Source organism: Leucopleurus acutus (genome assembly GCF_964270905.1).
Source record: "Leucopleurus acutus genome assembly, chromosome: 20".
NCBI lineage: Eukaryota > Metazoa > Chordata > Mammalia > Artiodactyla > Delphinidae > Leucopleurus > Leucopleurus acutus.
Window position 1 is genome coordinate 36,467,847 of NC_139162.1, and position 14,613 is coordinate 36,482,459.

A 14,613-nucleotide genomic window follows, 5' to 3' on the forward strand; every position below is an offset into this window, starting at 1 on the left:
TCTCTCATATAATCAGGAGAATGAGATAATTTTTAAGCTACCCAATTGGCAAAAATAAGAAGCAGTGTTACTAATATTGGCAAGATATGAAGAAGGATATACTAGAGGTATAAATTGGTACATTTTTTTAGAAGGCCATTTAGCTTTACCTATTCACATTTAAAATACGCATATCCTTTGACCAGATGACTTCATTTGGAAATTCTTATACAAATTCTCAAGGAAAAATTACGTATGTGTGTGTGTGTGTGTGTGTGTGTGTGTGTGTGTGTGTAATGGGGAACAATTGAAGACAACCTGATTATCAATAGCAGGGTGTTAAAACGAATGATGGCAGAGCTGTATAATGGAGTAAGCATTGAAAGGAATGGGCATGTAGGGAAACAGGCAGTTTGATGGGCTGCTGCTGGGGGATATAAATTGGTACAACTTCTCTGGTGGGAATTTTCAAAATAGATTTCAGAAGTCCTCATTCAGGTTGTATCCCTTTTCCCCATGTGTATGCTATGTTATTGAGTGGAAAGAAAAAAGTTGCAGAATAATATGTATAGTAGAACCCAACTGGGTTTGTTTTGTGGTTTTTTTTGAAGGATATATATACTTAAATATTTGTATGTTCCCAGAAGAAGGTTTGGAAAGATGCACACCAAGTTGTTAACAGTGATTTTCCCTGGAAAGGAGGAGTTCAACTTTTTAAATGTCTCTATTACTTGAATTTTATAATAACTTTTGCAATAGTTTTGAAAAAAAATGTTTTTTTAAAGTTATATCGGTTGTAATTGCCAAAAACACATAGAGCCGTTGACTCAAAAGAAGCAAGACTGTTTCTCCCCAAGGGTTTCCAAACCGAATGAATCAGAATTCTTTCTTCCTGGGTTTAAATGGAATTTTTTTTTTAAGATTTTTTTTAAGATTGTTGGGCTCTACCTGTAGGGCTCAGTGGAGTTTAAAAGAACTGAAATTTTATAGACCCCATGTTCCAGAGTATAAGACTAACCTGTTTAGTGAGAATTCAGACAAAAACCATGGTGCATGGCATTTATAATCTTTACAAACTCATATCAAAAATTAAAATGACAAATTATGCAACTGCAGTTAGAGTTTTTGTTGTAGCTTATGTTGTGTATTTGAAATTGTGCCCAGAGTTATAATACAATAATGAAATCCTTTCATCCCTGTTGTGAAAAGGGAAACCAGTGGCAAATTATCACTCAAAACGTCGCCAGTGTGATGCATTGGTTATAAAAGATTATAGAGGGCTGCCTTGGGAATTCCCTGGCGGTCCAGTGGTTAAGACTCAGTGCTTTCACCGCTGTGGGCCCAGGTTTGATCCCTCGTCAGGGAACTAAGATCTCACAAGCTGCATGGCATAGCCAAAAAAAAAAGAAAGGCCACCTTTATCGCTGGTTCTCATGTTTTAGTATAATCTAATAACAAAATAGAGTGTTCTTCATTTCTGTGAAATATCTAGTAAAATTGTTTAGCTACAAAGGTAGGATGGGTAAATTACCTGGAAAAAGTATTACAAATTAGAATTTTAAAATCAGTTATTAGACAGGAGACAAAGAAGAAATCATTATTCCTTCTAGTGGAATAACACTATTATATGTTAGGCCTTGATCAAAGCCACCTCAAAGTTTTCCATGTAAATGTTATAATCTGGGAGTTTAAACTATTTCTGTTGGAATTTTTTATCTAGAAAAATAATGTGAAGCTAATCATATGTCAAGTACATCAAGTAAATTGAATATTTTGCATGTTTCCTTACTCTATTGAACACTGAAAAATTTACCTTTCTTATAATAGAACTTTTTTCTTTTCCAAATTGCCCAGACCCAAAGTAATATCCAAAGTAATATTTTCATATGGAAAAAAAGAAATCTGTCTTTAGTTTTATTTAAAATAATTATTAGAGAAAATTGAGCAGTAATAAAATTTAAGCTTTTTAGCTTATTATTTTCTATGTAACATAGAGGGACCTGAAGGAATGTAAATATTAGAAAATGCCTATAAATAGGAGCCATTACATCAAATCACACCATTTACAAAAGTTACTTCTGTATTTAAAGAAAATATTTTTACATGGCATGGTGTTGCACTACATAAGTAAGAGTGATGATAATACAAACACTTTTACGAAGATCTAAGTGAATGACAGGAATTGTTCTACGTATTTTGCACTCGGTATTTCATTTCTTTTTTACAACAGTTCTTTAAGTACTCATGTTACTCAGTTTACAAATAAGGATCTGAGTCTTCAGGAGGTTAAATAACTTGTTTAAGGTCACGTAACTGCTAAATGACAGAGCCAGAATTTGAATCCAGGTAATCTGGTTCCAAAATCTAAACTCATCACCACTTTGCCTATAGAGTAGGATTCAAAAGGGAGGACTTCATAGCTATGCAAAGTACAACACTTTTTTTTTTCTATCTTTTATCTGAGAGGTACTCAGCAATATCTACTCTACTGTCCGTTTGGGAAGCTCAAATTGTATCATTGTAGATTTACTGCTTTGGGTTTACAAGACTTGGGGATGTCAGGAATCTCTATTTAAAATGCAGGTTTTTACCTAAGGAGTTATACAAATCTAAAGGGATGATGACAGTGTCCAGGAACTCAGTAATGAAACACAGGGTCGATGGCTGTGGAGCAGCAAGGAAGGGCGGAGAGATGGACTTGGAAATCACGAAAGAGGAGAGGCCAACAACTGACTAACCTCAGGATTTTTGCCAAAGGCTGAAAAACAATAGCCAACAATTTAAGTTTTTTATGACTCAGGACAATAATTAGTAAGATGTAGGGATTTTTTTCATATTACTTAAGTATATACCATTTACCATCTCTTTGATTCTAGTAAAATACAGCATAGCTGATGCTACTCAGCATTGATATGTTATATTGACTAAATGCCATTGCCTTTGTCTCACAGCAATCAGCAGGCCTTTTTACTGGAGAATGTCCCTTGTAATAATGCAAGCTGTGAGGGGGCGCGTCGTATGTTTAAAGTCTACTGGGAGCTGATGGACCTAAACCAAATCAGAGATGCAGTGGTTGCCACCTTCTTTGATATTTACGAAGATGTGAGTTCAGAGCTCTTCTGTGTGTTTGGAATCTAATTGCCATCCACTTTCACCCTGTTTGACCAGAAAATGTAGATGAGATTATGAAAGCAAATGAGTTAATTAAAGAAAGCTCCTTTTAATGTTAAATGACAGAGGGAACACATTTATTGACACCACTGACTGATTAGTACAGTGAAATACGAAAATGCTTTTATCTCATTTTATGCTTGTTCAGATTAAACCACTAGAGAATCATGCTCACAGCAATTGTGCATGTGCACGAGTAGAGAAAAGAACAGCCAACAGATAACAGACCCTTAAACCCGCACAAGATCACAGAAGAATGGGTTCAGTGTGTACTCTCTCTTAACCTAGTGAACTAGAGTTGGCATCTATTGCTACAGATTCTTGTGACTGTCTTCAGTTGCCAGGTGGCCTGGGAAAGGCGCTCAGGGCCCTGGTTTTCTTCTTTCTAATGTCAAAAACCAGTTTATCAAGTGCTTCTGGGCATTGTTGAGGGAAAATAGAATCTCCCAAGCTGTTTTGTTCTTTAAAAGTAAGCCAGTTTATCACTCAGAAAAATAATAAATTCTGAAAAAAACGTGTTAAATTCCAGAGTTAATATGTCACAGTATATCCTTGTAAAACAATTTGATTATTTTAAAACGTTAAATCTCCATCAAGACATTATGTCCAACCCTAAGCCCGGTTGGTTGGTTGGTTTTTTTTTTTTTGTAAGAGGCTAATTCTCAATTATATGAATTATCCAAGTCCTTATTTTCCTCTGTCTCTCTGCTACCAAATCTTGTGTTCGTTCACTTTTCATAAGCAATTTCCAAGCATGAAAGTAATTGGTAAAAATATCGCAAGAGGGAAAATCAAGAGAATTAACTACAAATCAATTAATTTCCGTACATAAAAATATCATAAATGAAATTTAAAATTGTGTTTAAATCTGGGAAATAAATTAGCTATGAAATAATTAAATAATTAATATTCTTAACGTAGAAAGGTTTGTTCAAACTGATACAAGTCACCAGAAACTCCCACTGGAAAAACAGAACATGATTAAGGCAATTTACAGAAAAAACACAAGTAGCTAACATATGAAAAGGTATGATAAATGATCAACCTCATTAAGAGTCAGCAGAATGGAAATTTTAATGAACACACCTTTTTTACCCCCAATAAAATTAGCAAAGCTTCCCACTTTTTTAGGAAAAAAAAATAATGGGGGCCAGGGCAGATGAAAAGGTACCTTCTTTCTCTGATGATTGGAAACACTTCGGTACTCCATATCACAGACCTTTAAAAATTCATGCAGATATGACTGGAAGGAAGTACAAAATGCTAACAGTTATTTTCAGGGATTAAAATTATAGGTGTTTTTCATTTTATTTATATTTTAATATTCAAGTTTTTATATTTTTAATATTTTTATTTTAAACATCAAGTTGAATAAATAAGGTTTATATTTACATGGTAAACATATCATGCATTTTCATCATTTTTTTCATTCAGTCTAGTAGTTCTTACCATTTTTATGTTTTTTCCAGGGAATCTTGGACATTGTAGTACTAAGTAAAGGATATACAAAGAATGATTTTGCCATCCATACACTAAAAAATAACTTTGAAGCAGATGCTTATTTTGTTAAAGTCATTGGTGAGTATTTGTTTTATATGTTTTATTATTACTATTAAGTATTAACGTTTAATTTTTTTTAACATCCTTATTGGAGTATAATTGCTTTACAATGGTGTGTTAGTTTCTGCTTTATAACAAAGTGAATCAGCTATACATATACATATATCCCCATATCTCTTCCCTTTTGCGTCTCCCTCCCTTCCACCCTCCCTATCCCACCCCTCTAGGTGGTCACAAAGTACCAAGCTGATCTCCCTGTGCTATGCGGCTGCTTCCCACTAGCTATCGGTTTTACATTTGGTAGTGTATATATGTCCATGCCACTCTCTCACTTTGTCACAGCTTACCCTTCCCCCTCCCCATGTCCTCTAGTCCATTCTCTTGTAGGTCTGCGTCTTTATTCCCATCCTACCCCTAGGTTCTTCATGACCTATTTTTTTTTTTAGATTCCATATATATGGGTTAGCATACAGTATTTGTTTTTCTCTTTCTGGCTTACTTCACTCTGTACGACAGACTCTAGGTCCATCCACCTCACTACAAATAACTCAATTTCATATCTTTTTATGGCTGAGTAATATTCCATTGTATATACATGCCACATATTCTTTATCCATTTTTCTGTCGATGGACACTTAGGTTGCTTCCATGTCCTGGCTATTGTATATAGAGATGCAGTGAACATTGTGGTACATGACTCCTTTTGAATTATGATTTTCTCAGGTTATATGCCCAGTAGTGGGATTGCTGGGTCATATGGTAGTTCTATTTTTAGTTTTTTAAGGAACCTCCATACTGTTCTCCATAGTGGCTGTATCAATTTACATTCCCACCAACAGTGCAAGAGGGTTCCCTTTTCTCCAGCATTTATCATTTGTAGATTTTTTGATGATGGCCATTCTGACTGGTGTGAGGTGATATCTCATTGTAGTTTTGATTTGCATTTCTGTAATGATTAATGATGTTGAGCATTCTTTCATGTGTTTGTTGGCTATCTGTATATCTTCTCTGGAGAAATGTCTATTTAGGTCTTCTGCCCATTTTTGGATTAGGATGTTTGTTTTTTTGATATTGAGCTGCATGAGCTGCTTGTAAATTTTGGAGATTAATCCTTTGTCAGTGCTTCATTTGGAAATATTTTCTCCCATTCTGAGGGTTGTCTTTGCATCATGTTTATGGTTTCCTTTGCTGTGCAAAAGCTTTTAAGTTTCATTACGTCCCATTTGTTTATTTTTGTTTCTATTTCCATTTCTCTAGGAGGTGGGTCAAAAAGGATCTTTCTGAGATTTATAACATTTAATTTTGTATTCTCTCTGTCAACACACATTTTCCAAAGAGTAAAACATGCTCCTACATAACATATGTACAACTCTCCAAAGCAGATGATCAGCTTCAATGCAGCAGTACCACCCTGTTCAAATTTTGCCAACTGTCCCAACAATGGCTTCTTTCTTTCTGACCCAGAAGTCTGTCGAGGAATACCTACTGTCACATCTTCTCCAATCTGGAATAGTTCCTTTTCATGTCCTTATCAGTTTTAAAGAATACAGGCCTTACATTCTGTAGGATAATCCTGTTTCTTCCTTACCCAGCTCAGGCTACACATTCTTTGCAGAAACTCCACTACATGGAATTTAGTGGAACCAATGCTGTGGCCTCTCAGTACATCAAATCAGTAAGCACGTGATGTTGACCTGTCCTGCCACCCTGGTGATAACCTTGATCATCTGGTCATCTTGATGACTACTAGGTTTCCCCACCTTAAATTCACTATTTCCCCCTTTGTCATTGATTAGTACTTTGTGGAGGGGTATTCTGATATTACTTTAATAGACTTTTCCATATCAAATTTCTACCTACCAGCCTTAGAGTCCATTGATAGCTCCTGCCTGAATCAAGCATCTATTTAATAGGTGTCAAAGAGTGATTCTATTTCCAACACCCCTGCATTTTTTGGTTGGCATTCTACTCTAAGGAAGATCTTCCCCTTATCTCATTTATCAGTATAGAGCTGTGTATTTGTATTTTATTCAATAAATAATATCGTTTCTTTTAATGTTAAAATTGTTCCCAGTGAGGGCAGTAGGAGCTCCTTCAGACTGGCTCCTTTATCTTTTTGACATGTGCTCTGGCAAAACAAGATATTCCAGGTGCATCTTTTACCTCCCTTGCCCTAAGTCTAGAATCTGATCTCTTTCTTCAAGGAGCCCTGGTTCCTTTGAGTAGAGGATGGTATTTTAAAACCCAGTTCTGGGTGCTCAGTGTGCTCATTGCTACTGGGCTGTTATTTCTTCTAGGTTTTCTCAATGGACAGAACTAAGAAATACAGGTAATGTATCACACATACACAACACATATATACATATATTTGTATATGTGTATATGTGTATACAACACATATATTTGTACACACAAATATACATACCTAAATATATGTGTATACAACACATATATTTGTATATACATACCTAAAACTATTTTATATATATTATATAACAATGAATTCATACCATTACTTCCATTTCTAATCCAACACAACATTTCAAGGGTTCCTTCTAATCTTTTCTGTTTGTAGACATCTTCTCAAACTCCCATTTTCCTCAGTATAGTTACCTATTTGTTCACTGTTACCTGTTCCCAACCATGCAAGCTATCTACCATCTCCTCCACCTAACACTTATGTTCATCGTAGAGATCCTGTACATGTTTTGTTAAGTGTATGCCTAAGTATTTTATTTTCTTTGATGTGATTATAAATGTTATTGTGTTTTTAAGTTTAGTTTCTACATGTTTGTTTTTAGTGTATTGAAATACAATTGATTTTTGTTTGATGATCTTGTATACTGCACCCTTGCTGAACTCACTTATTAGTTCCAGGAGGGTTTTTTTAGATTCTGTGGGATTTTCTACATACAAAATCATGTCATTTGCAAAGAGGGACAGTTTTATTTCTTCCTTTCCAATCTGTGCCCTTTTTTTTTCTTTTTCTTCTTCTAGGTAGAATTTCCATTGCTATTGATATGTTGAATAAGATTGGTGAGAGTGGACATCCTTGCCTTGTTTCTGATTTTAGGGAGAAAGCATTCCATCTTTCACCATTAAGAATGATATTAGCTTTCTGGAAATGCTCCGTATTGTATTAAGGAAGTTTCTCCTATTTATAGTTTGCTGAGAGTTCTATCATGAATTAATGTTGAAAGGCAACTGTTTTTGTGTCACTGTTATTATAGTTGACATCAAACAGCCATATCTGTTCATTTGTGAATGAAATGACACAGTATTTTGTATAAATATTTATTACAGTTTTGAAGCGGTCATAAATAGCTGAACACAGAAAAGCGACAGAATAATGAATGAGTGTTGAGAGATTTATTTTGAGAAATGAAAATGACAGAAAATGTAATTTTCTTTTCTAACCAGCAAATTCACTCTTATTTGAATGAACTAAGAGTATTTCCCCGTCTTCATTACTACTGTAGCCACACAATACTGGTATTATGAGTCTAACCATTTCTGTACTTTTAATCCATATGACTGTTTCCTGTTCTTTATGATTTTGAAGGGGGTATTATTTGGCTATTTCAGAGCTTCTCAAGAAAAAGTAAGCTTCTTTAAAGAATCAAGTAATGATACAACAAACTACTTGAAAATGAAATGACATATCTGAGGTTTTTCTTTAATCCAGGCAAGTGGGAAATGGAGTATACGTGAAATGACTTTGGCCATGTGTTGTTGACAGTTGAAGTTATGTGAAGTATGAGTGGGATTCATACATAATCCAGGCAACAGAAAAATTTTGTTTATGTTTGAAAAATTACACGTAAAAATTTTAAAAACCCAAGAGTCTCTTGAGAGTCTGTGGCCTGTAACTTCCTAACCTAAGTCAAGGATGGGTATCACTGGGTAGCACTGCCATCACCTTAACAGTATCCCAAGGAAAGTTTTCTCCAAACATTACCAAGCTCAGACCCAGAGATAGCCAATTTGATGTAGGAAGTTTTAGTTTTAGAAAGCAAGATAACTTTGCACTTATGGATATTAACATAAATGTTAATAACATGCCTTATAGAAAGGCCATGGGTAATGAGATAATTTAGAGCAATCATTTGTGAAAAATAACCTTCTAGTTGTCTTGAGATGCTCTTCCACTCTTTCCTTTGATTGTTACTTGTTTTCCTTAAGCAGACAGTTACTAGTATATAGTTACCCTTTCAAAGCCATCTACAATGTCCAGAGTTGATTTTGCTCTAAAGTAACTGTTACTCTAATGCTCAAACCAGCCTATGTTAAATGTCACTGTCTCAGTTAAGGAAATTCGGGTACCTAAGCTTCTGTGTGTGGCTAGGGAAAGGTAATGCTATCCTTCTGCCTGTTCCCTCACTGATTCCCACAACACCACAGATCTACAGAATGCTCTTCACACAGGGGACTCTGTGTGTTGTGGAATTGGAGGGGCTCCCTAGCTCCCCTGAATCAGAACTAGCTCCTAGCTCTAATTTGTTTCTCTTATTCCTGTCAGATACATTAGAGGTTCTGCATTCTGATTCTACTAGTACTTAACGCAGATTTCTAACAAACATATGTGAACCTGTATTTCCTTGGATTTTTAAAATTGTAACAGTATCTTCACCTTTCACTACCCAAATAAGATGAGACCTTTCAAAAGCTTTTATTCCCCTGCCTTCTTCCAGATTTTGTTGAAATACTGTGGAAGTTTATTTCTGGATGACTGATTTGGTAACAGTTACAACCGTGTTATCAATGATTATTTAAACTTAACAAGTTTTACTGGCTTTATTGTCACCATTTACATATATACCACATCTTTACCTTTATTGACTCGAATTCCTATTTATTTTGATGGAATGCTTCCTCAAGAGATTTTCAGAAAGTTGTACATAGGCTAATATATTTTCTGAGTACTGGTATGTCTTCAAATATATTTTATTAAGCATAGGATTTTTTAATTTAAAAAATAATGAATGAAAGGTAGGTAATCAATAACAGACAAAAGAAGTTTTCCATATAGAGTCTAAAATAATGTCTAAGTGACAAGAATGGGTAGGATGGGGGTCTTTATTTTACACGTGATATTTGATTATAATATTTGCTTAGGATTCATGTGTCTTAAACAAAAACTAAAGACATTTTCAGAGACTGAATGTGAACAGTCACCCATAATCCAGGCAAGGATTTATCATTTTAAATGCTACTAAAACCATTATACAGTATTGACCTTTATAGCTTTGACTTTATTCTACTCATCCTTGTCCCAACCTGCACATTGGTTTGGTGTTACAGTATTTATGCACAATTATTGCAGTTTTTTGGTTTTGGCATTTGTATAAAGTAGCTAATGTAAAGTGAATCACAAAGCTAGAAGCCAAGGTTTTATACTTTAAATATCTTTAAGAATACATGGGCTAAAAAAATTGCAGAGGAAGGAAGACTCCCAAACTCATTCTATGAGGCCACCATCACCCTGATACCAAAACCAGACAAAGATACCACTAAAAAAAGATAATTACAGGCCAATATCACTGATGAGCATAGATGCAAAAATCCTCAGCAAAATACAAGCAATTCGAATCCAACAATACATTAAAAGGATCATACACCATGATCAAGTGGGATTTATCCCAAGGATGCAAGGATTTTTCAGTATCCGCAAATCAATCATTGTGATTCAATAACTGCAGATACTTACTGAATTAGTCAGGATTCTCCAGAGAAGCAGCACCAATAGAATACAGAGAAAAAGAAAGAGAGAGAGAGATTTATTACAAGGAATTAATTCATGCAGTTACAGAGGCTGGCAAGTCCAAAATCTGCAGAGCCAATGTCCAAGTTTGAGTCAAAAGGCCAGCAGGCAGTTGTAGAACCAGGAAGAACTGATGTCCAGTTCATCAGGCAGGAAAAGCTAATGTTCTAGTTTGAGGGCCATCAGACAGGAGAATTCTTACTCAAGAGAGGGTCTGGCTTTTGTTCTCTTCAGGCCTTCTACTGGTTAGATGAGGCCCACACACATTATGAAGAGCAATCTGTTTTACTCAGTTTACTGATTAAATGTTAATCTTATCCAAAAACACCCTCACAGAAACACCTAGAATAATATTTAACCAAATATCTGGGCACCTCATGACCCAGCCAAGTTGACACATAAAACTTACCATTACACTTACTGTTTACTCTCTTCATCAAAGAGAGTCTATGATCAAATGTGTAGTTTAAGAAGATGGATTTTGCAGCAATGTTCAGAAGAAAAAAATAGAGGTTCATCAAAAGAAATAGGTGTTCTGACCTGAGAGGTCAGGCTGAGGGTAACCACTGGAATACACCAGTCATCCAGGTGTGAGCTGATAAGACAGTAGAAAGAAAGTTGTAGCAATGGGTGTACAGAGAAAATAAGGTTAAAGCGTATAGCTTGGTGAGATTTTACATAGGTATACTCCCTTGTAGCCACACTCCAATCAAGATAAAATATTTCCAGTACCCCAGAAGGGTCCTTCATGTTCCCCTGCAAAAGTATAACCACTGTTCTGATCTCTGTCACCATAGATTAGTTTTTCCTTTTCTAACTGTCATATAAATGTAATCAGATGGTATGTACTCTTTGTGTCTGACTTCTTTTGTTCAGTAGTATGTCTATGAAATTCATCTAACACATACATTTGTAAATAGAATCTTACTGAACATATCTGCCTTTGTCTTATTTTTTTACCTTAGCAAGAGAGTATAAACACCCTTTCATGTCAGCACTTAACAGGTCTCTCTCATTGTTTTAATAGTTCCATGTCATTCCATAGTACTATAGATGTTCCATAATTTATTTAGCATTTTCTCTCTTAGTGGACACATAGATAGTTTCCAATATTTCATATACATGAAATTGATGAGTTGAGGGGCTATGTTTTTAGTGTTAGTAGATAATGCCAAATTACCTTTCCCAACAGTCATAGACGTTTATATCCCATCAGCATAACACTGTCCAGTTTACCACATATTCATCTGAGAGCTCTAAATTTTTATTTCTGTAACAAATTTGTTTTTAAAATAAGTAGTACATGCAAATGGTGAAAAAATACAGAAGAGTCTAATAGTGAAAAGTAAGTCGCTTTTTTACCCATGTTTCCCAGTGGTCCAGTTCTTTTCCCCAAAAGCAACCTCTTCTTTGTGTCTGTCTAAGATATCTTAAACACATACAAGCACATATGTTTATATGCTTTTATTTTACATAAATGGTAGTTCTAGACTTTGTTTTCTCCACTTAACAATATATCTTGGAGATTATACCATAACAATATAATCTAGAGCTACCTCATTTTAACTACTGAATAGTATCATGTGTATGGATACAACATAATTTAATGAGTTTCTTATTGACAGATACCAGCTTATTTTCAGTCTCTTTTTATTATAATTAACGCCACAGTGAATAGCCTATAGAACAAATTCCTAAAAATGGAATTACTAAAAAATAATACATGTACACTTTTTAAATATGCTCTATTGAAATATACTTACAGAAAAGTGTACATAAGTACACAGGTGTATAAATTTTGACAAAGTAAATGCACACATGTAAGTACACCCAGATCAGGAAAAACATGATACCAGCAACCAGAAGCTTCCTCATGCCCACCCTTTTCATTACTGACCCAGTTCACCTACAGGTAACCACTAATTTAATTTCCAACACCTTAGATTAATTCTGCCTGGTTTTGAACTTTTTAACATGTGTCCCTTCATAGAAATCGTATCAGTTTAAACTTCCACTTACAGTGTAGGAGAATGCACATTTCCTAATACCTTCACCAACCCAATGGATTATTAAACTTTTTAAGTTTTGCCAGTTGTAAAGTGAAAGTATTGTCTTATTTTGCATTTTTCTTATACTGAGTAAAGTTCAGCATCTTTCCATATGTTCAAGAGCCATTTGTATTTTTATTTCTATGAATGGTCCTTGTCCTTTTTCATTTGCTTATTGATTTATAAATGTACCATAATATATATTAGGGAAATTAATCCTTTGTGATATATGTTGTAAATATTCTTCATAGTTTGTCATTTATCTTTGATTCTGTTTTTCCTACAGACATTTTTATTGGTCTTTCATTTTTTGCCTTTCTGTTAGGTATAAAATTGATTTTTTTCCTGCCTAGTGAGGTTGAGTGTCTTTCTTCCTGGTTTTTTGATTATTTGTACTTTTCTCTTCTGGATATTGCTTCTTGATATCCTTTGTTTTTATTAGATTATCATCTTCTAACCCATATCTGGAAGCTCTTTGTATATTGGCAATAGTATCTCTTTGTAATGTATATTTTTTAAAGTTCACAGCCCCTTGTCATTAGTTTTTTTTTTAATTTTATGGTATTTTTTAAATTTTATAATAGCTTTATTGAGATATAATTTACATACCATACCATTTGCCTGTTTCAAGTATACAATTCAATAGCTTTTAGTATATTTACAGAATTGTACCAACATGACCACAATCAGTTGTAGAACGTTTTCATCACCACAGAAGAAACCCTGTACCCTTTTCTATTTTTTATTTTTTTAACCTTTTATTTTATATTGGAGTATAGTTGATTAACAATGTTGTGATAGTTTCAGGTGTACAGCAAAGTGACTCAGTTATACATGTATCTATCTATTGTTTTTCAAATTCTTTTCCCATTTAAGTTGTTACATAATATTAAGCAGAGTTCCCTGTGTTACACAGTATGTTCTTGTTGGCTATCCATTTTAAATATAGCAGTGTGTACATGTCAATCCCACACTCCCTAACTATCCCATCCCCTCACCCTTACCACCCCCACCCCGTAACCATAAGTTATTCTCTAAGTCTGTGAGTCTGTTTCTGTTTTGTAAATAAGTTCATTTGTATCATTTCTTTTTAGATTCCTCATGTAAGCGATATCATACGATATTTCTTTCTCTGACTTAATTCACTCAGTATGACAAAAGTAAAAATAGAGCTACCAATGATCCTGAAACCCTGTACCCTTTAGCTACCACCCTCAATCCCCATCCCCAGGCAACCACTACTTTCTGTATCCATAGATTTGTCTATCCTGAATATTTCATATAAATGGGTTCATATAATATGTGATCTTTTGTGACTGACTTCTTCCACTTAGCATAATGTTTTCAAGATCCATCTGTGTTGTAGCATCAGTACTTTATTCCTTTTAATTGTCAAATATCCCACTATATGAATATACCTGCCACATTTTGTTTATCCATCAGTTGATGGACATTTGGATGGTTTCTACTTTTTGGCTATCATGAATAATACTGTTGTGAACACTCATGTACAAGTTTTTGTGTGGACATATATTTTAATTCCTCTTGATATATACCTAAGAGTGGAATTGCTGGGTTAAATAGGAACTCTTTGTTTATCTTTTTAAGAAATTGCCAGACTGTTTTCCAAAGCAGCTGGACCATTTTACATTCCCACCAGAAATGTAGGAGGGCCCAGTTTCTCCACATCTTCACCCACATTTGTTTTTATCTGACTCTTTGATTATACCCATCCTAATGGGTGTGAAATGGTGTCTCATTGTGGGTTTGTTTTGGTTTTTTTTTACAATCTTAACCATTTTTGTGTGTGTGGTTAAAAAAACATGTAACATAAAATTTACTATCTTAACCATGTTTAAGTGTACAGTTCAGTGATGTTAAGTATATTCACATTGTTGTGAAACAGATCTCCAGAACTTTTTCATCTTGCAGATCTGAAACTCTGTACCCATTTAACAACTGCCCTTTTTCCCTTCCCGTCAACCCCTGGTAACCACCGTTCTACTTTGTTTCTTTGAATTTGACAAGTTTAGACACCTCATGTAGGTGATATCATAGAGTATTTGTCTTTTTATTACTGGCTTGCTTAGCATA

At 34.6% G+C, this 14,613-nt stretch overlaps 1 protein-coding gene across 1 annotated transcript in view; it reads left to right on the forward strand.

The window, feature by feature from the left end:
* Nucleotides 1-14,613, forward strand: part of ITFG1 (integrin alpha FG-GAP repeat containing 1) — a 238,738-nt gene that overhangs the window by 166,623 nt on the left and 57,502 nt on the right. Inside the window, exons 11-12 of the mRNA XM_082863446.1 lie at nucleotides 2,931-3,081; nucleotides 4,620-4,728. Of these exons, the coding sequence (XP_082719572.1) occupies nucleotides 2,931-3,081; nucleotides 4,620-4,728 (260 nt within the window). The remainder of the gene's footprint in view (nucleotides 1-2,930; nucleotides 3,082-4,619; nucleotides 4,729-14,613) is intronic.